This window comes from Eurypyga helias, unplaced genomic scaffold (genome assembly GCF_000690775.1).
Source record: "Eurypyga helias isolate BGI_N326 unplaced genomic scaffold, ASM69077v1 scaffold519, whole genome shotgun sequence".
Classification (NCBI taxonomy): domain Eukaryota; kingdom Metazoa; phylum Chordata; class Aves; order Eurypygiformes; family Eurypygidae; genus Eurypyga; species Eurypyga helias.
In genome coordinates, this window is record NW_010269913.1 from 80,459 (window position 1) to 107,254 (window position 26,796).

At 36.1% G+C, this 26,796-nt stretch overlaps 1 protein-coding gene across 1 annotated transcript; it reads left to right on the forward strand.

The window, feature by feature from the left end:
* The first annotated feature begins 247 nt into the window (after positions 1 to 247).
* DNTT (DNA nucleotidylexotransferase) lies at positions 248 to 26,796 on the forward strand. The gene is made up of 7 exons (XM_010158231.1): positions 248 to 450; positions 3,823 to 3,997; positions 10,180 to 10,305; positions 21,009 to 21,179; positions 22,472 to 22,543; positions 25,254 to 25,377; positions 26,660 to 26,796. Exons 1-7 carry the CDS (start codon positions 248 to 250, stop codon positions 26,794 to 26,796), a joined length of 1,008 nt encoding a protein of 335 aa, XP_010156533.1.

Genomic DNA, 26,796 nt, shown 5'->3' on the forward strand with positions numbered 1-26,796 from the left:
ATGTCTTTACAGGTAATGGCTGTTTTAAGGAACAAAGGCAAAATTGCACCTGTCAGGAGAAGTTCGGTGCACTAAGCCCCAGCTGGTAGAAAGCAAGTGATGTTTCTGCTTGTGTAGCACCTGGTTTTGATTTCAGAGGGGAGACAAGACAATTACTTCAATGGGTGGTGACATTAAATACAGCTGCTGCCTGGCAGAAAGCTGTTTTCTGCGTTTTACCCAAGTGCAAAAACTTTTACCTCACATCATGAATAGGATCAGAGCTCCAGCTGTATTTTCCCAGAGGAAGAGACAGAAAGGGATGCATTCCCCAAACCTTTCATGCAGTTATGAAATAAAGTTCAGTAAGTTTGTAATTTTTATTATGCAGAGGAAGATGGGGATGACCAGAAGGATGTTTCTGATGGAGCTGGCAAGAAGGAAAGGTTTCAGAGTAGAAAGTGAACTAAGGTAGGAAAATGTTTATATGTGTAAAAATAACATATAGTAATGCTGCTTGAAACATTCTAGTTTGATTAATGCAGTCATACCAGTGACTGCAGTAGGAGCTTTTGCCTGTGTGTTTGGTGGATATTGCTCTTTCCATCATAAAGATGCTTCAGGAATTCAGTGGGTATGCCTAAAGCGTGGTTCGTTTCTGTTGTCTTCTGGGCAGAGAGCAGGCAACACACAAACATTAGAAAAATTTCTAATTAGTTACTTCTAAAAGCTGTGGTGCTAATTTATCTTAAGGCTGTCAATTTTAATGTGTCTGTGTTCCTTCTTACATGGAAAATAAAAAATGTAAGGTGTGAGCTTGCAGTGTTTTTCATGGGATACGTTTATATGCATTGTGTAGTCTCACTGGAATCAGTGAATCATGTTTTCAGCTGATCTGAATCAACCATTGTTTATTTCCCCCCTAAAGTCAGGTTAAGATTAATCTAAATTACTGGACTATTCCTGAAATGAAAAAAATTAGACATACAGGAATGGAAAATGTAATGGTTGAGAGAGGGCATTTCTGTAGAACATTTCTGGTATCTAATATTTAATCTTCCTATGAGAAACTCACAGCCGTGAGTTTAAAAGTGACTGGCTTACACTTTGGTACAGTCTGGAAGAGCACTGGAGGAAAGACTTAGGAATGAAAAACCACATATGTGGCATTTTGGGGCAAAGATATACTCCAGCTGCAAATTTGTCTGGCGCTGTTTCAGTAAGTCAACTCATGTTGCAGGAAGCCTTCCTCCAAATAGAGCTTTTTGTGAGTGCTAGTTGTATCATTATGCCGTTTTCTGAAAGCTACATCATTATCTGTGTTCTCTGAAAAGCTGGAAGAAAACCAAGTATTGATCACTTATCTGTATCTGTATGCAGATAGTATACAACAGGGTCCTCCCTATAAAAGCTCATTTCCACAGATTTTTCAATCCCATCAACTTGAAAGCCTGAGGAAGAAGAGAGGATGAAATAATTTGTAAAGCAAGATTCAAGCAGGTATTGAACAGAAGTAGGCAATTAGCATCTGATGCAAAACTAATTGAATTCTCAGGGAGAAAAATGAACTGTGCTGTTCTGAATCCTACGTTAACAATCCTTTGAGGACTGAGTAGAGGGTTTATCTGGGTTGCTTTGACACACAGGTATTTATTGCCAAAGTTTCACTTTGTGCAAATTGTATGCAAAACAGGTAATATATGTAATTTCAGCTTAGCTGCTGCTGGATAAAACTATTTCGCTGTTGATTTTTGTTTTGGAAAATGCCAGAGGAAATGCTAAATTTGTTAGGTCCTGTACCAAGAAAAAAGCACGGCTGTACTGGTACCAGAGGAAACTGGTGCACAGCAGCTAAACTGCTGCTGCGAGCACAGTGATGGCAAAGTTCCCAGATCAGCAGCTTGGTACAAATACATTACATATGAATATTTTATATAAAGTGAAATAAACCACAGGAAGCAGAAGTTCTATGTCTCTAACTGATTTTTTTTTTTTCTCATCAAGTAAAGATGTGACAGTTTAATTAAAGTAGAACTTAGCAGGGTTAAATAATGATAAAACCAATAGTATTTCATGGAGATTCACCTAGCATAGATTTATAATCTTATAGATTAAACCAAATTGGGATTTTTTTTTTCCAGTGGACTCCACTCTATAGTTTGCACAATAAGAAGAGAAAAAAAATTTCTAAAATATATTACATTCCATAAGTTTCTTATATTTGCAAAATGTAGTACATTTACTACGTTGGAGAGTTATAAGGTAACAGTTTTTTGTGGGGTCACTCCAGTATTTGTCATTGTGATTAGGCGATTTAATGAAATCAGGGTCACAGAATAGGCCAGGGGATTTTGTTGGTCTCTTAGAAAGTAGTTTGTTTCAAAAGGTTGTGCACTCTGCATTTATAGCACACGTCGTTTCTATAGAAGTCTGTACTAACCAGTTATCTCTACCAGCAGTGCCTTGTCTGCTTGGAAAGGTTGATGGCTTAACTTCTTCAGGTGTTACAGGAAGACTGCAGAGCAATCTGTCAGCTCCATTTGAAATTTGATGTATGTGTCATCAAGGCTGTCACCAGTATGGGCTAGCAGGAGGTTACAGGGGCTTGTGAATGGAGGTGGTGGCCAACAGGGCAATTTATGTTCCAATCCTAGGCTTATTTCTGTAAAACCTAAGTCAAATAATGACACTGGCTATCTCTGCCTTTCTCCCAATAAGTTTAAGAATCTGCTATTGGTTAATTTTGGTGTATATTTCAGAGATACTGAAATCCTACAAGTTTCATGAAAACAAAGAGTTTTCCTCCTTTATCTGTTGTTGTCTTTGTGGGCGAAGGCACCCTGCTTGGGTGTGTGTGGAGCGGGAACACTAAGAATCACTCAAAATTTCCTACCAAGTTAGTAGTTTCCTAAGCATCAGCAGACCAGGTAGAGATTTACAGATCATTCTAAATATGTATGCAATTTTTTTCTTGAAACATGACACTTTGTCCCTGTCCATTATTTTCCTGTGGAAGGTGCAGAACTTTGTCTTTTTCATCATAGAATCATAGAATGGTTTGGGTTGAAAGGGACCTTAAAGATCATCTAGTTCCAACCCCTCTGCCATGGGCATGAACCATCATGGGATTCGTTCCAATTATTCTAGTATACCAACCCAAATTTAGTGTAGTAACCTTTGTGCTACAATATTTTTAAGCAGTGTACACCTTATAATCTATTGAACAATGACTCAATCTCTAAATTTCATATGCGCTAAAATATCAGTTTTGTAAGAGACTGACCTCTTAGTAGCAAGGAAGTGGTCTTTAGATGGAGCACATAATTCATAAATTTTCAGTCCTGAACATCTGACGATGCCTTATGTAAAGAGCTTAATGTAAGTACAGAAAGATATTGCTAGTTGTAAAGCTTTAAAGAATTACTGTTAACAGACTTTTTAATACTGTAAACCTTTATTGATCAGGAATATTGGGAAAGGGATGTCGGCTATGGTAAAGCAGCTTTTTCATTATGGTACTGCTCATGCGAGCCAAACATTTTCAGAGTTGCAAGAAAATGTGTAATAGGTTAGTGTCTTACAGAAGGCAAATGTTACAGAAAGAAAGAAAATGTTGCACTTAGAGGAGCTGTCAGGCTAAAGTCTTTCCTCAAAACAGATTCAGTGACTGGAATAGATATACTGTGATATGAAAATGCAACCGCTTCCAACATCCTAATGTGCAGTATATTCTACAATTTTCAGGAAGTGCATGGTAAGTAAATACGGAAATTGCAGCTCTGTACCTGTGTACATTTGGGTTCAGGAAAAAAAGAAAAGTTATTTTGGTGTATTTTTTGACAGTGATTCTGTCACTCATATTGTGGCTGAGAACAACTCTTACCCGGAGGTGCTGGACTGGCTGAAAAGACAGGCTGTGGGTGACAGCTCCCGGTTTGAACTGCTGGATATTTCCTGGCTCACAGCCTGCATGGAAGCAGGAAGACCAGTTGAATCAGAAATGAAGTATCGTCTCATGGTAAGATAGATCCTTCAGTGCAAATACATTTTCGTTCATAATGAACAACTGTGTATTATTAAATTTTTTTTAAACCTAAAAACTTATATATTTATGTTGTGATATAACCTTTGAGTTTAAAAACTTTTTTCCCTAGAGTTTACATGAGTAATTCGCACAGTTTTAATAGGTTAAAAAGGTCTTCCATGCCTTTATATTAGTGTCTGGTAATCTTAAATTACCATGGCATCATGTTACAAACTATTAATCTACATCATTCCTGTAAAAAAAGGGTGCTATTAAAGGGGAAACATCCATCACTGAAGTACTTGCTGTTGTTGTGGTACTTGTGGTATTTCCACAAATACTTCAACGTCATGAAATGTCCCACTGAGAGCCGTGAGTTTTAATGAGCTCCTGATGGAATACTTTTCTCTTCAAAAAAGTACAAAACCATTAAAACCTTTGCTGTTTAGAAGTGATGAGCTAACTGCCAGGCCCTTGAAGGACCTGTGAAATGAAGGCTGTTGCAATCTGTGGACATGCATTTACAAACTTGGCACCATCAAGCAGAACTGTGCTAAGAAAAAAGGTTTTATGATATTGTATCGTCTCTCAGTGGGAGCCTTAAGCCAGAGGATATTGCAAACGGCAGGCTGATTATTTGGTGAATGGTGTTTGACCTTGAAGCAGTGGACAATGACATATTTTTGTCTGATCTGTATTTGACAAAATTCTATGCTGATTTCTCAAACAGGAGCATAGTGCGAACTGGTGATATTCAATACCCCCAGTACAGCCTGTAAATGATGAGGATGTGGTAGGGATGCCCAGACGTGCTGTGCGCAGGTGTTGATGGCACATGTCAATGGGCTGTGAAATAGACCCTGTGCTGCAGCAGGATGAACCTGTTCCCTTGTTCTTCACGCGCTTGGGCCTCTTGGTGATGGATTTAACGTGCACTGGTGAAGAAATTAATTCATATGTCAAGAAAATTACAAATCTGATCCAAAGCCCTCTGAAGTAAAGTGAGGGATTCCTGATGATTTCTGAGGGTCTACATTAGACTCTGTGTGAACTGCAAAACAGTAACTGGGAATTCCATGGATACTGGGATCATGGCAGGATCCGCAGCATGTCCCTTCCTGTGAGGCAGAGGATGCCTGAATATTTAACAGCAATATTGTGCTGTCTTCTGCTTATATAAATACCACCCTTCCCCAAGAAAAACTGTAGCTCCTGGTTTGCTTTTTCCAGTCATCTTTCATTGCCAGAAACTATTTTGCAGGATTTTACATATAAAAATTACTGTTTAATAAGGCTTCAGGGGTGGGGGGAGGAGTGAGTACGCCAGATGGAGCTGTCACCCTCAGACTCAGCACAACTCCATGACAGAATATGTGTTTATGTTTGCAATTCTTCCAGTGAAGTATTTTTGCAGTATTTTTATAATATTTTCAGTGAATCTGCTGGCAGGAAAATAGACCAAAGAAATTAATGCAAAACAAAACAAAACCAGACCAGGAAACCTTGTAACTACTGTGTTATGTGATCTCACAGGCAAACAGGTCATAAAAATATAAATGCTGGAAAAGCAAAGTTCTCTAAACAAGAAATAACACCAAAACATGAGCAAAAATCTGTGAACTTTGTTGAGAGATACATATCAGAATTAAAACCAAACCAAATTACTCATTATGTACATTCTTAATGTCAGCAGTGTGTGAAGACCTGTTGATTCAGATATCTCAGCAACATATAGTTTCATAGATGTTTCTGTTTGCGTTTTCCTTTTCAAGGCATGAAGTACATTTGTCTTTCTCCACAATGTCTCCAATGATGCTGAAACTTACATTTTTCTTACTTTTTTTTTTTTTTAAATTGGTGAGAAGTATGCTGGAAGTTGAACTGTCTTAGTGTTCGTTTATATATAAAAGTCCTTTTGGAATACTGCTGGAATAGAAACTTCTGAAAAAGGTAGCAGCACAGTCAGGAGATCATTAACATACTTTGACACTGACTCTGCAAATAAGAGCTGTTCTTACTGAAACGTAAAGGTTTCATGCTAATGAATGTAGAGTGCGATAAGCACATCGGTGACAGCTGTACCATTAACTTTAAAGCTTATAGTTAAGACCAGTCTTAATTACATACTGACTTAATTAGATAGTAATAAACATTTTTGTAAACCAGACAAAGAAGGAGAAAGGATTCTAGAAGTTTAGCAAATTTTAAAATAACTTTCTTGTTGCAGTGTCACTATGATTATTTTTTTTTCTGCCTTGAGAAATGGGGAAGGATTGACATAAAGGTTGATTTTCTTTTTAAGTACCAGACCAAACTTGTGCATAATGTAATTTAGTTGGAGTTTCACTGGTGACAAATTTGGTCCATTGTATCAGTCTTGTAAAATGTGAAATGGAAGTGAATTAACAAACCTTGAACTCGGGCTACATCAGAAAGGTTTTGAGGTACAAGGAATGGATTTCAGTGGGGGAATGTTTTGGGTGAAATCTTGTCTATGTGCAGGTTAGTGGTAAAATTCCAATAAATATTAATAGCACTAAGATTTCATCTTTCAGATCTTGCAGTTACTTTTTTAGAAGGTTGTTTTTCATTTGGGACATTTATTTTAATGCATTACTAAAAAGAAATGTCCTTCTCCATGCAAAGCAAGAGTATAAAGTCAGAGTTACAGATCATTAGTTAACATATTAATTACAATTGTGACTAAAGTACCTTTTTCTGTGGTTGTGAATGATCCAAGAGATATACTCTGTAAATCACTAACATCAGAATAAAAGGTTGGGTGACTAGATCTAAGGTGGTCTGAATTATTATTGATTCATTCAGTAACAGTTGACTTTTATAGTTAATAGCCATCATTTAATTTAATAGGCTATGGAAATGTGGTGGCCAAACATACGCTTTAGAGGGAAAGTATTTCTCTGGCAAAGGAACGCTGTTGTCCAGAGACACTTTCCACCACATTCACATGTGCATTCTGGACAATAGCAGGACATGAACATTAATAAGTATGCAAGGCATCCTCACATGCTAGACAGTACTGCTGTTTCCTGGGTAGTGGAAAAGAAAGAGGCAGAGGGAGGCTTTCACAGGGCTAAAAAGATGGGAAGAGAACACTAAGTGGGTTGGCATTCTCAGCAGCTTTAGGAACTGTGTTGTGACTACATCGTCTTCCTTTTCCTTAGTAGGAACACAAAAATTGTTAGTTAATAATTTTTTAAAAAAGGAAGAGAGATTTATTTCATTCAACAAAGGATTTTCCTCCACATCAGGAAACGGAAGTGCTGCATCTTTTGATCCCTTGCCATATCATGTGACAAGCAACTAATATTTAACATTTTCTGGAGTGTCTCACTCTGTTGCCTCATGAAAGAGAGAGGCTCTAACTGATGGAAGAAATCCCTCATACTGACAGTCAGAGTTCTGCAGAAAATAAAATGAAACTTATAAACTGGCTGCCTTCTCTTCATAAAAGGCTGGATATCAGCAGAGTTTATTATTTTATCAGTGCTGTCTGGACTTTACAAAGCTGCTGGTTGTTGAATAATGTGGCCTGACAGAGTGTCTAGTATCTGCACACTTGATTCACTGCTGCTCCAATTTCTCTCTGGTATTTCCCTATGTCATTATAGTTCTTTGTTTGTCTATTAAAAAAATAGTTTGTCAAAGAGCATAGGAGTCCCCTACAAGATTAATTCTGCAACTAAGCCTCCCGGGTGTACAAACTGATGTGAGTGGTACAGGTTGATTTTTCCCACTTATGCCATGCGGAAAATGTCACTGTGGACCAGCAGTGACACAGACTGGTACCACAGCTTGGATCTGGGGCACAAACTCTGACTATCTCTAGCAATTAAGTAGCCTGCACTTTTGGATATTTTTCAGTGTTACCCCTGTGCAGTGTACCATAATTTCATTTTAATGTGGTATAGATTTATCTTTAAAAAAAGAAAAAAAAAATCAATGCTTACAATTTTCTCATATTCATAGTTGTTTCTTAGTACTACAAATTGTTTTAGGTAGTGTGAGTTTCCAGGATTGCTTGTTCTACGTGGTAATTGCTACTTGATGAAACTTTAGGTTTGTCCCATAATCTGAACAAGCAGTATGAATCCTGTTATGCTCTGATGACGATAGGAAAACATCTCTGCAGTTCTCATGCAGGCGTCATAATATTCCCTAAAAATCAGACTGTAGTAGTTACTGTTTGCTTTCAGTTTTGCTGTTGATTTCTAGCCAGTTTCTTCTGTTGCTATATATAATCAAGTCCTATTAATTAAAAGTATAACTATTGCTGATTAAGAAAAATGCTCAAATATCTTAGCTAAGGCAGTAACAGGATGTTTATGTGCCGGTCTATCAACCTCTTAAACATAGAGAGCTTCTGTGTTAATTTTGCTTTCTTCCACAGTGCCAGGTAATGCTACATGTAGGGTTCTTGTTCTTTGTGTGTCTATGTCGTAATGAAGATAATAGCTTATTATAAATTCTATTCAGTAATGTTCTGTTTGTTCACAGTCTCTGCAGCTGGCACTATCATTTCAAGCAGTATATTAGCTGTAATCAATCATAGTTTATGTGATCTAAAATAAATTTTAAAGTATAATTCATGAATGTGTGCAAAAGTGGGTGAGTAGTGCTGTTGATCCTGGCTGAAACCTATTTTGGTTATTCCCAGGAGTGGTCTTACACATAAAATAGCTTCCTTCCTTTCAGTGTATACCATGAAAACTGTCACATAATTCACTGCTCCTTTAGCTGTGCGAGCAAACGATTTTTGTGTGTGTGTGTGAATACTATTATTTAACTACTCTGTATCAAATAGAAATGCAATTTAGCATGAAATTGTATGTGTGTGGGGGTGTGTGTGTGAAGGCACAGGCACATTTATAGGTTTGCCTAGCACAGATACTTTATGTCTGCATGTCTTTGGATACAGGGGAGAAAGGGCTCATCATTCCATTGTTTGGCTGAAAATTTCCTCTGTGTATCTTTGTGATATTTTTGTTGTTGTTGAATCATTTCCCTGTGGCTTTTGAATAGTGCAATGCAATACGTTTTTGACAGATCTGCCAAATATTTTCTGGGAAAATGACAAATAGCAAAAAATATATAGAAATTCTGAGAACGCTTTAGGTGTTTCCAAAGTATTTGTTTTGGACACTTTCAAAAAAGCAAAGGAATTAAAGGCCTGGGCATATAAAATAGCAGAAAAGTTGTTGCCAGGTTCTCTTTTACCAGTTCCTCACTGGTCAGGACAGTTGCATGTTAAGGACTCATGCTTAGGACTCTGCTAATGGGGAATTATAGAAGAGTTCCTTTCCTAACCTGCTACAGAGACTGTCTGCAGACTTTTTTGTTGATCCTTGTTGATTTTGCATGGAACAAAATTGGGTGAAAAGCAAATAAGCATGTAAGGTAGCCTGGTGCTTGGGAAACTTGCATTTAAGAATTGGCACCTAGCTCCTTTTCCTGGCTCCTGTGAATGCCTAAAATGATGTCAGAATAGGATCAGTGTGTACAGAAAGGGCTGAGTGAGAAGCCACATCATAAGGTGAACGGTGACTGGTCTATGAAAGGATGGAGATGACTATTCTGTGGCTGTTTATGATGGTTCCTTTTTAATGACCCCAAAATAGAACATTTAGCTTAATGAATTAAATCCAAACAAACAAATAATCTTTGTGGAAAATTTATTTTTCTCTCACCACTGAAGGTGTGGGGTGTTTTGGTTTTTTTTCTTTCCCCCTTGGTCTAACATCCCTGATCTTATATTGAATCATGTAGTGTTTTCTGGGAAAACTCTGTTCTTTCAAGCTTATCTGCTCCTAAAGCTTTGTAGTTTTTCAGTCTTTCTGCAATAAGAGGAGTAGTAGGAAGGAGACTTGCCATGTAAAGATACTTTTTTTTTTTTTAATGAGTGTGCCACTGAAAACTTTCTGCAAGAACTTACTGCAGAAAATGAAAAACCCCAGTAATCACCAGTTAAACTGGTACTGTCAGTGCAGTCAGTGTGAAATTAAATGTTTTTTTTTAGCAAGATGGTAAGAGCATTATTATTTTCTTACCACACTTTAAGGTACATATTTTGGGCTCTTTAAATGTATTTTTTGGTATTTTAAATTTTTAACAGGTGTGTCATTAAACTTTCTCCCCTTTTCTTTTCTCCTTACTAGGAACAAGATCAGTCTCCTCCTTTGAATACACCTAAATCAGAAGTGCCATCATTTATTGCAAGTAAAGTATCTCAGTACTCATGTCAAAGGAAGACAACTTTAGATAACTACAACAAGAAATTCACGGTAATACTTATTCTGTCCATGAGATAAAAACTAGAACAAGTAAAATAGTACAGTACTTGCATTAATATTTTCTGTGGCACCCTCAGCAAATTCATGAGTTAAACATGCAGAACAATGATAAAAAAATTTTAAAGTTATAGATCTGTCATATTTAAATTGAAAATGAGTGCAAGCTTAATTGCATCCTTTAAGTAATGTTGAAAACTTGACACAGTGGATTTTCAAATACACTAATAGCTTGTAAACACATGAATTTTTAAAACAAATGTTAAAATAACATTCTGCCAATGTCTTTTTTTTTTTTTTCATCACAGTCTTATTTGACAAGTTTGAAGTAATGATAAGCAAAAGTTTTGTTTAGGTGACTCCAAGGTACTTCACAATTGCTGTGCTGCCTTCCCATTTGCTCAGGTGTTTGATTCTTCAAAGTGTGGTTGTAAGTTTCAGATTTTTGCAATTGCTTAGTTATCATGAGGGTTGTTTTGTCATGTTAAAGTCATTAAGCTGTGTAGTTAAATAGAAAGCTTAGAGATGTCATATATCCTATTTAATGCTCATAACATTACTCAGTTCAGTGGGTATGAAAAGCCTGAGTCATCTGGGCTAAATTCCTCTTAAGTTACCGTGCTTAATGGCTCCTCTTGGCTGGCTGTAGATACTCAGTGACAACTATTCAATAGGAAACATTTGACACAGACTCCAGTGTAGTATAATCTGAATAAATCTGGCACAGTTACATTAATATCTTTCAATTACAACATGAAACACCTTCTCATCTTTTTAAGTTTTACTATTATGTTATTATAGTTTTTATATTTTTGCTTTGTGTGTGTGGCTATAAATACACACAAATCTCAAGTAAATATTATTTGTAAGATCCATATAAAAAGAATAACAACAAATAGCAGTAATTCGAGAATAAAAAATATTTACAAGGTAAATACTAAAACCTCTGGGAATTCAGAACTAAAGATAAACCTAAGAGCAACTCTAAAATGTCTTGAAATAGGAATGCACAGTTAAAAATTAAGCAATCTAAATTTTGCCTTGTAGTGATGCTTTGAAATAATCATCAATTATACTAATTACATAATAATGTTTATGGTATTCAAGTAGGTCAAACTCTTTGCTTATTTAAAAGAATTTCCCTTTTTGAGCATCCTGATGGAAATTAAGTTTTACCCCTACTCTGAACCTGAGGTTGGACTAGAGACCCCCTGAAGTCCCTTCCAGCCCGAGTGATTCCAACATTCTTAAAACTGCTTTCTTTGGAATACCTGCGATGCCCCACGTCCTGCTAGAAAAACAAGGCTGTGAATGTTTTTGTTTAACCTCTGGAAAGCAGTCATTCTTTTTCACTGTTTACAAATATCACATTCATGCTACTGTAGGGGAAGATATCAGATCAAATAGCATCACCCAAAGGTTCTGTAAAATACTGGTTGTCTTGGAGAAACAGGAGATGCCTTAGTTCTACTCTTCCTGAAAACTGTGGAATATGTGTGTCTGGTTCTTTCTTAAATTTTCTGTAGTAAAACATTTTGTCAGTCATTCTGAAGGTAAAAAATTAAAAGTAATTGTGATAGATAATTGCAAATTACAATGGTTACTCCTAGACAACACAAAGTTGTTGATTTTTAATTGTCCTTAACATTTTGAGCACAAAAAAGTCTAGAATAAGGTATTTTCCTTTTTAATTATACCTTTTAAGATTATTTTTAATGTTTTTAAACATTTAATAACTATATTGTTAAACTCTCACAGTGTTTTTTCATTTTCAGAGACTTGATGCTATAACTATAACAATAGCAAATATATTGTCTGTATCCTAGTGGTTGAATTCCTGAATTTAGTCCACGATTCAGTTCAGATGAAAACTATGGTAGCAGCAACGTATTAATTGAGTGGTTTGTTATACCTGTGTTTCACAGATAGGCAGTCCCTAAATTACTTCCATGTTTATCATAGCAGCAGTCTTAATGTCAGAGTACAACTTGTATTTGATAAATTAATTTAGCTGAACGCACTAGAAGCATGGCTGTTTGATGACTGAAGCACTGATTCCTTCTGTTATCCTATATATGAAACATTTCTGAGTACGGGTAGAAATTAGGTTTTGTAGTGATAAAGATGACAGTTTTTCATCCTTGTAATTTGAGAATACCTGTTCTGAGTTCATGCTGTATTTTATTTCTGGAGGTAGTACTGGTCAAGCTGGTAATGTGTATGATCCTGTCTAGCACCTACACTTTGACAGCTGTAATGTAACTGCTTAGGGCTGTTGCTCTTTTTCCTCACAATCAAAGTTTGCAATGACAGCTGAAGGCTTGGGTGTTTATGGACTGCAAGAGCTGGCTCATTCCCTGGAGGCCTGCCAGTTAGTCTGCCTAATGTCACAGGAGCCTGATTTTCAGTTTTGCTGTTGTTTCCTTGGTCTTGTATTAAACCTGTAATTCACGTTCTCAAATAAAAGTGTTCCAACATTTTTCAGTGTGAGCACTTAGCAAATGCACTGAAGCATTGGTATAATTCACTTGTGCCTGCTGTGGGCAGCCAACCATTAAATGACAGATTTTCCCTGGCTCAATGCCGTACATCCTGAAAATTAGGTCCAAACCATCTTGAATTATGTGTTGATGATAGTATTTTGTTATAACAACTTCATTCTGTGAGCCAGGGTGGGCCTTTTTCTTACGGATTTTCTGTTTTCTTTGGTTAGCTTGGAAATAATGTTTTTCATTCTCTCCTATAACAGGGGTGCAAAGTGATTATTTGCTCATGCATCATTGGATGAACGCATGGTTATTCCTTTTAGTGGACTTTTCCCTGATACCCTGTATCAAATTCCTCTTTCAGATGAGTAGTAGTTAAGTTTGAGAGAGTGGTAGTTACATCTGGCATCTTTTTGTCTCTTCTGAAGAACACAGAAACGTTTGCTAATAGTCAGTGGTGTGTGTACAACAAGGCTTGGAATGTGCTGATTTCTTGGGAGAGACACTTTTGGAGACTTGATTTCTGTAGAAATTGGTAATTGCATGACTTGGCAATATGCACTTGTAGCCCAGAAAGCTAACCATATCCTGGGCTGCATCAAAAGCAGCATGACCAGTAAGTAGGTCGAGGGAGGTGATTCTCACCCTCTACTCTGACCCGGTGAGACCCCACCTGGAGTACTGCATCCAGCCCTGGGTTGGAACTAGATGGTCTTTAAGTTCCCTTCCAACGCAAACCATTCTATGATTAGTGATCAGTTTTAATCTTGAGTCCTGTTCCACACATATTTTTCCGTGAAAGACCATTTATTAAAACCAAATAGCAGAGATACCTGATGACAGCTCATGAGGATAGTATGGTGGTTTAGCACAATAGATACAATTTCTGTGTTCAACGGTTGCATGTTTCCTTTCTGTTGTAATAGCCAGAAAATAACTTACAGAAAGGTCAACAAAACAGTTTTGCATCATGGAAGGGTTGGCAAAGATTATGCAGATGTGGAGATTACATGAATAGGTTCAGTGTGGGACAAACCCTACCCAATTACTTTTTTATAAGCTGTTGAGGAGTAGCAAGGTCTGTCGTGTGGAAAATACACTAAGTATGTCAAATTGGACGCCAAGGAAGAGACAGTGGCATTGTGTGGCAGTTCATGAAGGAGAAATGCAACCACATCAGATTTGTTGGGCCTCGCACCGTCCTTGGGTCACTGTGCGTCACGTACTGTGGCCTCGTGGTACGTAGGTTGGGAACCACTGCCATGGGCTTCACTGGTGTGCGTGATCCAGCAATGCACCTGAATGCATAGCCCTGACTCCACAGGTGAACTGTAGCTGTTCAGATGGGTAAAGGTTCAAAACAAAAGGGGAAATCCTTTCACCAGAGGCTGGACGTTAGCATGATTCCTTTATGTTTGCCTTAAACATTAATGTTATTACGGAATATGATATTACAGTATTGTTCTCTGGCAAATTTGTAAATAGCCAGCCATCCTCCCCCTCTACGACTGAAAATATACACTTGGGAAGTGCATTGTGTTTTCATGTGGTAAAACAAATGGAGCCATTCTGCTGTGCCCGAGAGGGGTTGTTGGATTTGAATATTAATACCAGACTGCAATAAAATTCAGAAAGACATTCTTCTGTGAGGAAAATACAATTTAATTCTCACAGAAGAAACTAATTAAGTTGGAGGCAAATGATTCTGTGATTCTGAGGCTTATTGCTAATGCTACTGAATGTTACTTTGCTTTGGCTGTTACTCATGGTAATGAGAATGCAGATATTTAGCATAGGAAAGATGCCTTGTTTCCTTCCCACTCTGTTAGAGGGGAAAAAAATACCTTTTTAAACTTCTTTTGTACCTACAGAAACATTTATCAGTTATGCCAGTGGTTCACACATTTATTATTATTCCATTTCAAAACAGACCTCAGGAGAACCTCAGCTTTAATTTCGTAATGAACTTGGAAACTCTATAGGTAGGAAACCACTAAAAGCATACCCTTAATAACATGTACTGTCTTACTGGCATAGCTTACTTCAGTAAAAATTCTCCAGACAGAAAATCAAAATTACAAATTTTGTAAACATATGTGAAGTATATTCCTATCCAAAATGAACTAGTGCTTTGGTCTAAAGAAGAAATATCTTGTTTTTAAGGTAAGTGGAAGGGTGCTTCCTAAAATAGAGACAGAATATAAGTACACCTGTACCTTTTAGCAACCTAAATTTGTATGTATGCATCAAGTCTATGCGGCTTTCTTTGACCATATTAGTATGCATAATATACATTTAGCATTTAATATTTCTTACTATACTGTGAATGTTTATCTAGGACAGTGTTAAGTGATTGACGCTCTAACTGCATTTTTGTGCTCTGTCAGGACAAAATGTCCTGCTTTCTTTCAAATTATGTGGAAAATATGGAAACTTTTCAAGAGTACCACTATTTTCTGTTGTAAGAAATGAACCTGTTATTGGTTAATATGAGGAGCAGCTGGAGGTAATGGATATTTGTTTCTAATAACTGTATATACGAAGACTCTGAGATCATGCGCATTATGCTATTACTATTACTCTCATTTACTCAGATTATTTGTTTCTCCAGCTGATGTAAGCTGACATGACAAAAATGGATAATTTTATTAATTTGGAAATCGCTTTAGTCAACACTACAGGTTGTTTCAAATTTCTTAATTTTCCTTGAAATTCTTCTAGCACCCCAAGGTATTTATTTTCTCTCTCTGTGTATACAAAAGGTATTCACGTGCCCTATGTCTGTTCCCATTGACACATGAAATTAGGATTTACGCTGGGGAATGTGAGAAGAAAATTATTTGAATGGATGGTTCATTCTAAATCTCTTTAAAATCACTTTGGTCAGTTTTGAATCAAACATTGGCAACAGAAATGTGATGAGAACTTGTAGCACAACTAAAAGCACAAGTTTTTTTAGCACAACTGCTAGTGGATTAAGTTCACCTGTACAATGGTATGTTGTTGTTTTTTATATGTGCTGCAGTAGCATTTGCAGGCTCAAGTAAGATAGAAGCCTTTTTTATAAGAGATGCTGTACAAACACATTGCAAAAGACAATTCAAGCCCTGGAGAGTTCATAGCCCTAACAGAGAGGAAACAATGGCAGAGAGGTCTGAAGCAGCTTTCCAAGGTCACACAGCAGAGGGGCAATGGGTGTAGACATGGGAATAAGACAAGTGCCCCGACCGTGAAGCTGTAATGTTTTCTCTGCAAAACAGATTAGATTTAAAATATGTTCTTGGTAGCATAATACTGGTGATGTCTGTTCTAGCAGAGTCTTAAATGGAGGTTATTAAAGATTATGTAGCAAATAGCGATGGCACTGCTCTGACAATCTTGAAATGAGCAGCATAGTATGAATCATAGCATGGGTCCATTAGCTTATTTTATTTACTGAATGTGAGTGGACACATGTACTTTGATATTCTTGTTGAAAGTTATTGGGTAGCTGTTCAGCAGACTTAAACCATCATAGTGTTATTGATTATTATTTTTTTTTTTGGTGGGAATCATTCTCGTACATTAGTTGACAATCTTGCTTTGTGCTGATTTCAGTCTTGTGATTTTTAACATTTGTAATACATTTTAGCATGCATTTTCACATGTACAAGATACTTACTAATAACTTTGCTCTGTTAATGATACTTTATCTTACTAGGTCTTATATACCAGATATTAAATGAACTGCAAAATGTCTGTCAGTACATCCATCTGGTTCTTTATTTTTAACATTATACAATGAACTGTTTGTGTATTTTTGTATTTGACCCTCTGGGATCTGAAAGTCTGTTCCATTTCCACATATATCCCACATTTCCGACACAGATGGAAAACTTGCAATAACTGAAGAACTGAAATTTAGCCCAGCTATCTTTCACATTTGCTTACAGCAGCCCCTGCAGAATATCCTGGATATTATGAAAATCCCACATGTTGGAAATTTCTAAGAGTTTATTTCCTGTTAAATGAGTACCTTTTAAACAGGCAGTCTGAGTACTTATCTGATTGATAAGACAACATAAAGATGCTTAATGTAAGAAATACAGAGGTTTAGAATAAATGAAGGGTCAGTAACTTTCCTTTTTATAGCACCATAAATAGATTACACCAGAGATCTAATAGATTGCAAGCATTTTCTCAGCTAATATAGGAGTTTCATGTGCTTTCCCCCTCTGGAATATTAGTGTGGATTATAATATTCAGTAGACTGCACCTCCACTTGGAGATCAGTTGCTTTCTTTTTTTTAAAGCAGAAAGTTTTTATCAAAAAGAATGTCAAAAGCCATTTTATGTAAAAGACAAATTTGTAATTAACTGCAGCATTTGCAGGAAATGTTTTGTATAGGGAAGAATGAATATTCAATGCTATTTAATTGTTTATTTAAAACAGCTTAACGAGCTTTGCAAAGGCAGGAAAACACTGAAAAATGTAAACTAGAATGATAAAAATGCTTTGATTATAACTTCTCATTGACTGTCAACAGCCTCTGAGTAAAACACTACATGTGATTGTCTTTTTCAGTAATGGTGTTAATGTAGCTTTCTGAAAACTGCCCTCCTGCTAGTAGTAAGGGTCTAATACCTCTCTAAACCAGCAGTGGTGCTGGTATATGAAGACAGTTTTATCATGATGGCTGATTATTCAGTATAGAATACATCTATTTAAATATGCATGTTGGGAGTAAGAAAAAACATCCCTAGGCTTTCTGAGCTTCCTAATCAAGAAGATGACTTTGACAGTCTCTGTCATTACTACATACTGCTGAGAAGGTACTTATGAGAACTGTTTTCTATGTTTTTTTCTGTATAGACTACTTTAAGAAGAAGGTAGAAACTCTATGTTTTTGATTCTGTCCCCCGTTAATTCTGCTAGTGTTAATCTGAGTAAGAAACTTCTGGCTAAACACTGCTTTCTTGAATATGCATGTACACAGGTTGTAAAGAGAGGGGGAGAAAAAAAAGAAAAAAGTACTCATAATTTTGTGAGTGGAAATATAAAACTCACTTAAAGAAAAAAGTAGCATCTTTTATTGCATAGTAGGAAAGAATCTTTGAAGCTGACAAAGAATAAAAAGAGTTAGAACTTGGGAGAACATTAAAAAAACCAAACCAAAACAGCCCAACCTACAAAAATTGTACAGCAGAGGAAACATGACTCCTATCACCCCACTTGTAAAATATATATTTTCTTTGCAGTACTGTGTATGCTGTATTTGTTCTTCCGTATGCAAACTGGGATAAATCCATACTGCTTGTGACCTCAAATTTGTATTTTCCTCTCTTTCTGCATTAGTTTTCTTTCAAAATGGGAGCTATATTTTACACCTCTCTCTAACCAAAAAGTATGTCATTAAATACAACATAGTCTGTCAAGCAAATAAAGAACTTTAAAAAAAAAAAAAAAGGGGTGGGGCAGGGAGAAGAATAGCAGTTGAATAAATGTAATATTTAGCCACTGCAAGAGCTTTAAATACAGCTAAGCCAAGATTTTCTGCACTATTTTTGTAATATAATATGTGGAGTGTGGTTTGGTGGTTTTTTTTTTTTTTCCCCCTCAAAGGAAGTGTTCTCCATTCTCCCTTTTGATTCCTTATATCCAAGGGCTAATTGAATGTAAATACTAATATAAACTTCTAGATCAAGCATCTTGCTAAACAGCTCTCTCTCTCGAGGTTTTTCATGAAATGTTATGAAAACGGAATTGCACAGCGCTTACTAATTGGGGTAATCTGGGTAGCTGATAAATAAATATGCAGCTAAGGCCAACAGGTGACTGATCCATAGAGAGATTGAGGACTGAAGTTATACTGGTGATATACAGCAAAGCAAATTCTCTGTATTGACCCCAAATTAATTTTTATTCACTTTAACATGGTAGCACAGAAATTAAAAAAAAAAAAAACCAAAAAAACACAACAAACACCAACAAACAAACAAATCCACAAAAAAAAACCCAAAGGAAAGTGGTTTGTTCAGCTAAGGTACCTACTTTTAAAGGGGTTCTGTCAAACTAAGTTGGGGGGTTTTTTTGATTCATTAAGGGGAAACTTTTGCAAATCCTAGGGTCAGTAGAGACAATGTTTTCTTGAAGATTTTGATAAAAACCATTTTGCTTCATTGGGCCCATAATGTTCATAATCTGAACAACACAATATATCACATAGTCTGTTTTTCTATAACTGACCAAACAGTGAAATGTAATATGGAAATAATCTACATTCATTGTGAAAGGTACATTTAATTTTGAGAAGTTCTATTTTAATGATCTAAATGATTGCACCTCAAGTAACGTTGTTGTTGTTCTAATCAGGCTATATTCCTTCAGTGCATGGTGACAGATGCTGTTCTTGATTCCATAGGTGTAATAAAGGGACAACTTCGCTGAATTTGCTGTCACATCATGGGGTGTGGAACAAACTGACTCCAGTTCACCTGGGCATATTGTGCATGTGACATTTAGGATGTGCAAGGCTTTTTTTTAGTTTTTACTTGGCTTTATATTCCAATATAAAACACATTAATGCTAAGATAAAAATCAAAGCAAAATCTAAAATTATTTTTCTTTGAAGTATGTAATGATACATTTAATTACAAATTCAATGAAAACTGAACCTAAATGTGAACAGTGATTCCATAAACACTGAGTATGGAGAAAAAGCTGTTTAATCTTATTCCTTCTTACTATCAGCTGCAATCATTGTTCTAGTAAAGCGTTTGCTGTCTCTTGATATCTGTATCACAGGGTGTTACTCATACTTATTACAAAAACATTTCTGAACAGACACTTGGACTACAGCTCTGTGAAGTGATAATTGCAGGCAGATGCACACTGACAACCACTTCTTTGTTATTTTGTAATGCCTCATGGGTCAAAGAAGAAACAAGAGTAAGTTGGAAAACAAGGATAAGTGGCATATGCAGCAACTGATAAAAGTGAGACATATGGCCCTTTCAAGGCTGGGATCTGTTAGCTCCTCTTGAGAGACTGGCTGGAGAGTAAGAAATGAGTGTCCTGGGAGGAGTGCCGAACACAGGGCAGTGTGGGAGCTAGCCAGCGCTGGCTAGTTCATGGTCTGTAGGCAGCCTGCCCTGTGCCACATGAATGATGTGTAAAAGCATCACAAACAGCCAGGTGTGGGATGCATTTTAGATAAGTATTTTGAACAGTGGAAGTCTTTTCTGGAAATGGTGCACTCTTAAAATTCTCTGAAGAAACCACTTAATTTTGCAGTCTTGAAAATCTTTGTGCAATGTTTCATTAAGAACTCAGATTTCTAGCTGCTGATAGGCTGCGAGCCTTCATAAGTTCTTTTCTTAGGTTATTCACAAAATTTTGCAGCATTTGTTCTCTCCCAAACCTTAGTATTCTACAGTGTGAAACCAAAAAAAACCTGTCTTCTCAACCACTGTGTTATCTGTTCCCTGCATTTCACTTCTAAAAATTGCCATTTTATCTATGAATTCTGGGAGGGAGAATCCAAAGTTGCATAAATGACGTACGGATAGCGGAGGGGGTGGGGAAAGAAAAGAGGAAAAGAAAAAAAAAGAAATTCACACTAGCAATCTCCAGGTGGTTTTGAGTGGAATGTCAAATAAACCAAGCCATGATAGCTGAAGAACTATTAAAAAAAAAAAAAAAAAGTTTCTATTTGCATAGGTCATACAACTGAAAAACGACCAAAAGTAGTTTGTTATCGAAGTTACTACATAGAAGCATGGCTACAAGTTCAAAAAGAACAAGGTGTTTTCCAGTATTACCACAGACTCCTATTTAGTTGTGTCTGAAAATGAAGATGTCGCCTACTGACCTGCTGGATTACTTGCGTTTGGGAACAATTCTAAAAATCATGGTGCTATTTCACATTGATTCATTAGATCTGCACGGAATGTGGGAAGTCCATCTCACAAAATATTTTAAAGTTCGGCTTTGTTATAGATCACAATCTTTTGCCACATTTGTCTCTAAGATACAATTTTTAGAATAGCTGGAAAATTTCAAGTGGCTAGAAAATTATGTTGAATTTTTTTTTCTATGAACTCTGTCTTTGCACCCTAGTATAAAGAAATCATTCTTGAATTAGCCTACAAAGTAACCTTGCTACAGGGTACACTGAGTAGTTTAAGCATTTATTAACCTTTAACTCTTTCCTACACCTTCCCCCTCCCCAGGATGCCTTTGAGATAATGGCTGAAAATTATGAGTTCAGAGAAAATGAAATATTCTGCCTGGAATTTCTGAGAGCAGCTTCTGTACTGAAATTTCTTCCATTTCCAGTAACCAGAATGAAAGATATACAAGGGTTGCCCTGCATGGGAGACCAAGTCAGAGATCTTATTGAGGTACGTAACTCTGAATTATCTGCCAATTAATTCTTTTACAGATGTACTTTTAGATGTCACAGAGTGCTTCATTGATATCTGTGTGTATTTACACAACCTTCTTTATTTCCATTATATAATCCTTATTAGTAAGCATGCAACGATTTCTGGAAACCTTCTGTAGTAACATAAGTTTCTGTCATAGAACCTTCTCCTTTAGAAATAAAGGTAACTAATGAATAAATACAAATTAGTAAATAATGCAGCATCTTCTTTGTATGTAATTTTAAAAGGCTCACTCTGATTTGGATGTGACAGGCTAACTGTTAACAGTTTTGTTCATGTGACTTCTGGCCTCGGTCACATGACTTTGCTCACCTGAATGCTTTATTAGAAATAATAATTTTGCAAAACTGGTAAATATTTTAGTACTTCAATGTTAAATCTTACCTCGCTATGAGTTATAGCAGAGCCTTTTATCTAGGTGATGGATAAACGTTACATTCTTCCTGGAGCTTTAAGTATTCCCTGCATTTTTTAAAATTCTTAACCTTTTCAGGACCCCACATCTTGGGTGTTGTTATTCCTGCAGGCAGCTGATCCGGTCTCAGCTGTCTTGGAGCGGTCATTGCTGAGTGGTGATTCACTCTGGCTGTGAATCCACCAGTTAAGAATGTAGCCTCTGAAGTGCTCTTTGTACCTGCTACCTGGGGCCTGGGAAGTCAATTATGATCCCACAGAAAATAGGATGATTGGTGAGAGTTTTTTTTTGGTGTGGTGATTTTTTGGTTTGTGCTTTTTTTGTGTGTGTGTGGTGTGGGTTTTTTTTTTTTTTTTTAGCTTTTATCAGGAAGACTGAAGGAACTGTACACTCATGAAAAAAATATATCTGTTCTTACAATGCTCTTAAGAGAAATAAACTCAACTAAATAATGCAATCTAATTTTCAGGACAACTCATTGATAGCTTATGATAAATAACTGCTTTCTGGCTGTGAATTTATGAGTAAATAAGTACTGTGAAATATATTCCATGGTCCCAGATTCTACTTTATCCTTGAGTAAATTTATGAGTAAATAAGTACTGTGAAATTTATTCTATGGTTCCAGTTTCTCCTTCATCCTTCAGCAATTTTCTGTCTCAAAAAAGATTGCAGAATTTGATCCTAATGGAATAAAACAATATGCTCTCTAGGGATGCTATTCATGTTTGCACAGGTTGATAAGACTTTCTCTGAGATCATTTTACTAAATCTTACCATAATCTTGATTATTTTTACATTTGTTTTTTAAGTAACGTTTTTCTTTTTTTAGGAGATTATTGAAGAAGGAGAGAGTTCTAGAGTTAAAGAAGTGTTAAATGATGAACGATACAAATCATTTAAGGTAAATCTTTTGAGGTTTGAGGTTTGGAGCTGCTCAAAATTGCATATATTTTCTGCTGTTTAGTAGAGTTTAGGCATAACCATCAATTTTATTATAAAGGAACACCCAATATCAAGTATGAAGAAAGAAATGTCTAGAATAAAGAGAAAGAGGGAGAGAGAAATTGTGATAGAGTAAGGAAACAAAGGTGAAATCAGTTACCTTACTAATTAATGCATACACAGTTGCTCTTAATCTTGAACTAAACAATCTATTTTTCCTGAAAACTAATGTAATGCATACCCTTTGCTTTAAGTTTAACCCAACGTTGAGTTTATTTTTTCCTCAGTTGATTATCTTTATAACACTACACTATCTTATTCTGGCATTAAGATAATACTAGCTGAAGAAGATGACTCAGATCTATTTTAATTATCTTCTGTGTGAGACAGAAGGAAGAGGAATGGAGATATTTCTTTGTTAGGCAGATTGTAGGTTCAGAGTCATGATCACAATTCTTCATAGTTACAGGGAATCTAAAACTAATGTATAAATCTAAATGTATTCCTATCTATAGGAATCTAAAATGTATTCCCATTTCTTACTTATTCAGTGAATTTTCCACTGGAAAAATATTTTTTCAATTTTAACTGCAGTTTTAATCTCTAAAGATATCCTGTTTGTGTCTTCAGAAAAAAATTAATTGGGGTGTAAAAGGAATGGGACTGTTTCATTCTCCCCTGTATTACTCACTTTTACTTCAGCTATTGAAAGGCTCTTCCATTCTTCCTGACCCATAGTACAAGTATAAAAGATGTTCAGTGATAGCTGTTGATGCCATCTGTTTCAATACTCAGAAAAAAGATGTAGATTCACATGTATGGCAGGATGCAGGAACCAAACTTGCCTATTAATTGTGATAAAGACTGAGGATCAGCTATTAAATCTTATGGTTTGGGGTTTAAGAAAATTTTGTGGAGATTAGAATAAAAACTATCAGGGGACAGGTTATCTCAAATATACTTTATGCCTTGTTTCACATGCTAAATTGCAACAAGCTCATGTGGCTCTCTTGTTAGTTGAGCACAGTCTCAACATATCTGCTAAATTGGCTGTAGTTAATTTTTCCCAATAATTTTTTCTCTGTTTCTAAGAAAGCCAAGAAGATTCCCATAATATTGGTGAATTCCTAAATTTTAATGGTTAGTATGGTTCTGGTAACTGCTCCAAATCACTCATCATGACTTAAAATATCACTGCTGGTCCCAGGGCAGTTATCAAATGATTGGAATAAATTATACAGTCTGTTTTAGATGCAGGGTACATGAATGATATGGTCAGTTTTCCTCCTTTTAGAAGTGGAAGCTGCAGAGAACAAGTTCATATAAATCACTTCCACCAGCTGAAAAAGAACAGTGCTTGCATACACAATTGAATAAATGGGCTACCTGCTACCCTTGGAGTTTCTCTAAATTGACATCTATAAATACACTGACTAATAATGGATCTCAGTATGTAAAGAAAAGTGTCCTTTTTTCCCTAAAATTTAGACAGTGGCATAGAATAATTTTCTTTCGTTCTCTATCCCAGTATTAATTAAGCCTCTTGGAATCATTCTAAACCCTGTAATGGACCCTTTTGAAAATCTTTTAGCAGTAGCAATAACATTAAAAGATAACAATCTAAGTATTTTAAAAATCACATTCTTTCATAAACACCCATGATTCAGACAAAGAATAGGTAATTTTACCCATTATATAGAAAATGTAAGGTAATCCCTATTCAGTATTATCCAAGATTTTAATTTTTCTCTTTTCATTATCTAAATTATTTCCAAGGAATTAATCCTATTAGAAAAACACAAAATAAAGCTTGCATGGTTAGAATTCATAGGTTGTAGATTCAATGGAAAACAGCAGTTATTTGTGTCTTACACAGCTAGTCATTGAATTCTATAAAAGTACAAAGAAACTATTGAAAGCTTCAGTATTGACAAACTGAACATAAGGAACGTGCTTTTGAGCAAGCATGAAAGTTTTCCCGCTTGCTTTCATATTACTGTTCATCTGAAATATTGATCCACTGAATAATGCTTACAACAGTGACATTTTTGCTTTACATCCTTTCTTGGGGAATAAGTTGATGTACAAAACTACTTTGGAATAAATGGAATATAACCATGCTAAAACTTCAGAGAATGGTAGATTTGGGCTTTTTAATTTTTTTTTTTTTCAGTGGGTAAACAAGTGAAATCTGTACTACAAATAAGATGTATGAGGAATTTAGCTTGGCTGATGTGAGGACTGAAGAATTGTAAGACTGCTTATAATATGCAAGCAAAGAAAAATTGCTATTTGTACTTGAAATTGAATCTCATTTTGGGAAACGATATTGAGTGTGACTTCAGATAAAGACTACTATCCTTCAAACCTTAGTTGAAAGTGTTTATTTAGGTAAATCACATAAAGATGCTGGGGCTACTACTGTATTATTGTTTAGATTTCCCTTTAATGTGAACTGTCCATGTATAAAAACAATTGCATCTTCATTGTAACTCTGCAAAGAAAGGAAGTTGAATCTGCATGTTCGTATTATGCTACCATTTATCTTCAATGTAGGATAAGCTCTGCCCACTATTTCCTCTATGAAATCTCGTTGTTACCTACATGTTGTTAATTCACTGCTCCTTTAGAAAACAAGACTGAGATGTGTGTTCTTCTGCTGACTTTAGCAATTTACTTCAGTCTTTGGAGTGGGAGTGAAGACATCTGAGAAATGGTACAGAATGGGTTTACGAACAGTGGAAGAGATAAAAGCTTGCAAGACCCTGAAGCTGTCAAAAATGCAGAAAGCAGGTAAGGTGAAAGTCTCATAATTGATAACAGAATCAGAGAAGGAGATGAAGTTCATTTATACATCCATTTTCTTGCTGCAGTGTTTTGTGAATATTAAATTATTAGCTTAAAATGATATTTGGACTAACAGAGCTCCTAATTAAAAATGGTGTCATTCAAAACATGTGAATATGCACACTTTTTTAATTGCTTACACAGATACACAATGAAATCTGCTCTTATACACAAAACTATTAATGTGTCATTATTGCACAGGTTGTGAAAAAATTACGTTAGGAAATCATAGAACTACTGTTCAGAGCAGACCTGCCTCCTCCAAGGCAACCATGCTTGAGTGATAAATCAAGACTTGTAATAAAGTACTTGTAAAACTACTTCCATAATCCTCGCAAGTCTTAACTCTAAAGTGTGAAACGTAGTCAAATGAATAATGTTACTTCCCCATGGATTGTTTTTTTTGGTGCATGCACCATTTCCCTAAATAAAGGAAGTAATTTAAACAAAGGAATTAGTTCTGTTAAGGAGAGGAGTTTATATAAAGTGGTATTAAAATAATGTAATTTTAGTTTTGCATTAAACCTATGTGTGTTACATCACCTCAGAATCCCTTAGATAAGCTTGCACACATTCATGTTCTTTTGTCCTTTTTTCTTTTACATATCATACTCAAACGTGTGAAGCAAGCTGCAGGACAGGGCTCTTTTGATACAAACTCTGTGATCAAACATAAAGTTAGCTGGGGTATTTCACATACATCTGAGCCCTGTACTTGGCTAGAACCCCTTCCTTTCAGGAAGAACACATTTGTACAGAAATGCCATTGATGGGAGCTGGTAGGGAACTCAGGGTAACTTATAAATATTCAGGTTCTCAGCAAGCCGAGCAATTATCCTGACTGCTGTGTTGTTATAAATTGTAACTGCTGTAACAAATTATGATGACAAAAATCTACATAAACTGTAAGGACAAAGATGGGGAAGGAAGAGGCTGTATCTTGCCTCTGATCCCCCACACCCATGGTAGGAGGGTGAATCCAGAAATGGTGGGGATGAAGGAAAAGATTCCTGAAGAGGCTGGATCAAAAGAAAAACCTATAGTTTCCAGGTTCAAGATCAAGAATTTCCTAATTCTTGCCAGTAGAAAGGTTTCCCTTGCCCATGATACGAGTTGTGTGGTTTAATCCCTTGGTGAGAGGTGTCTGTTCACAGGGGGCTTACATAACACTATGTAGATTTTGATAATTCCACAGAGTGATCAGCATTTTTTTGCCTTTGACTTCCAGGGTTTCTCTACTATGAGGACCTTGTTAGCTGTGTATCTAAAGCAGATGCGGATGCAGTAAGCTTGATTGTCAAGAATACTGTGTGTAAGTTTCTACCAGATGCTTTAGTTACCATAACCGGTGGTTTCAGGAGGTGA

Excerpts from the sequence above, each read along its gene's own strand:
- DNTT (XM_010158231.1), top strand. The coding sequence starts at position 248 with ATGAATAGGATCAGAGCTCCAGCTGTATTTTCCCAGAGGAAGAGACAG. Across the intron at positions 451-3,822 it reads AGAGTAGAAAGTGAACTAAG|TGATTCTGTCACTCATATTG; the intron begins GTAGGAAAATGT and ends ATTTTTTGACAG. Across the intron at positions 22,544-25,253 it reads AACGATACAAATCATTTAAG|CAATTTACTTCAGTCTTTGG; the intron begins GTAAATCTTTTG and ends TGCTGACTTTAG.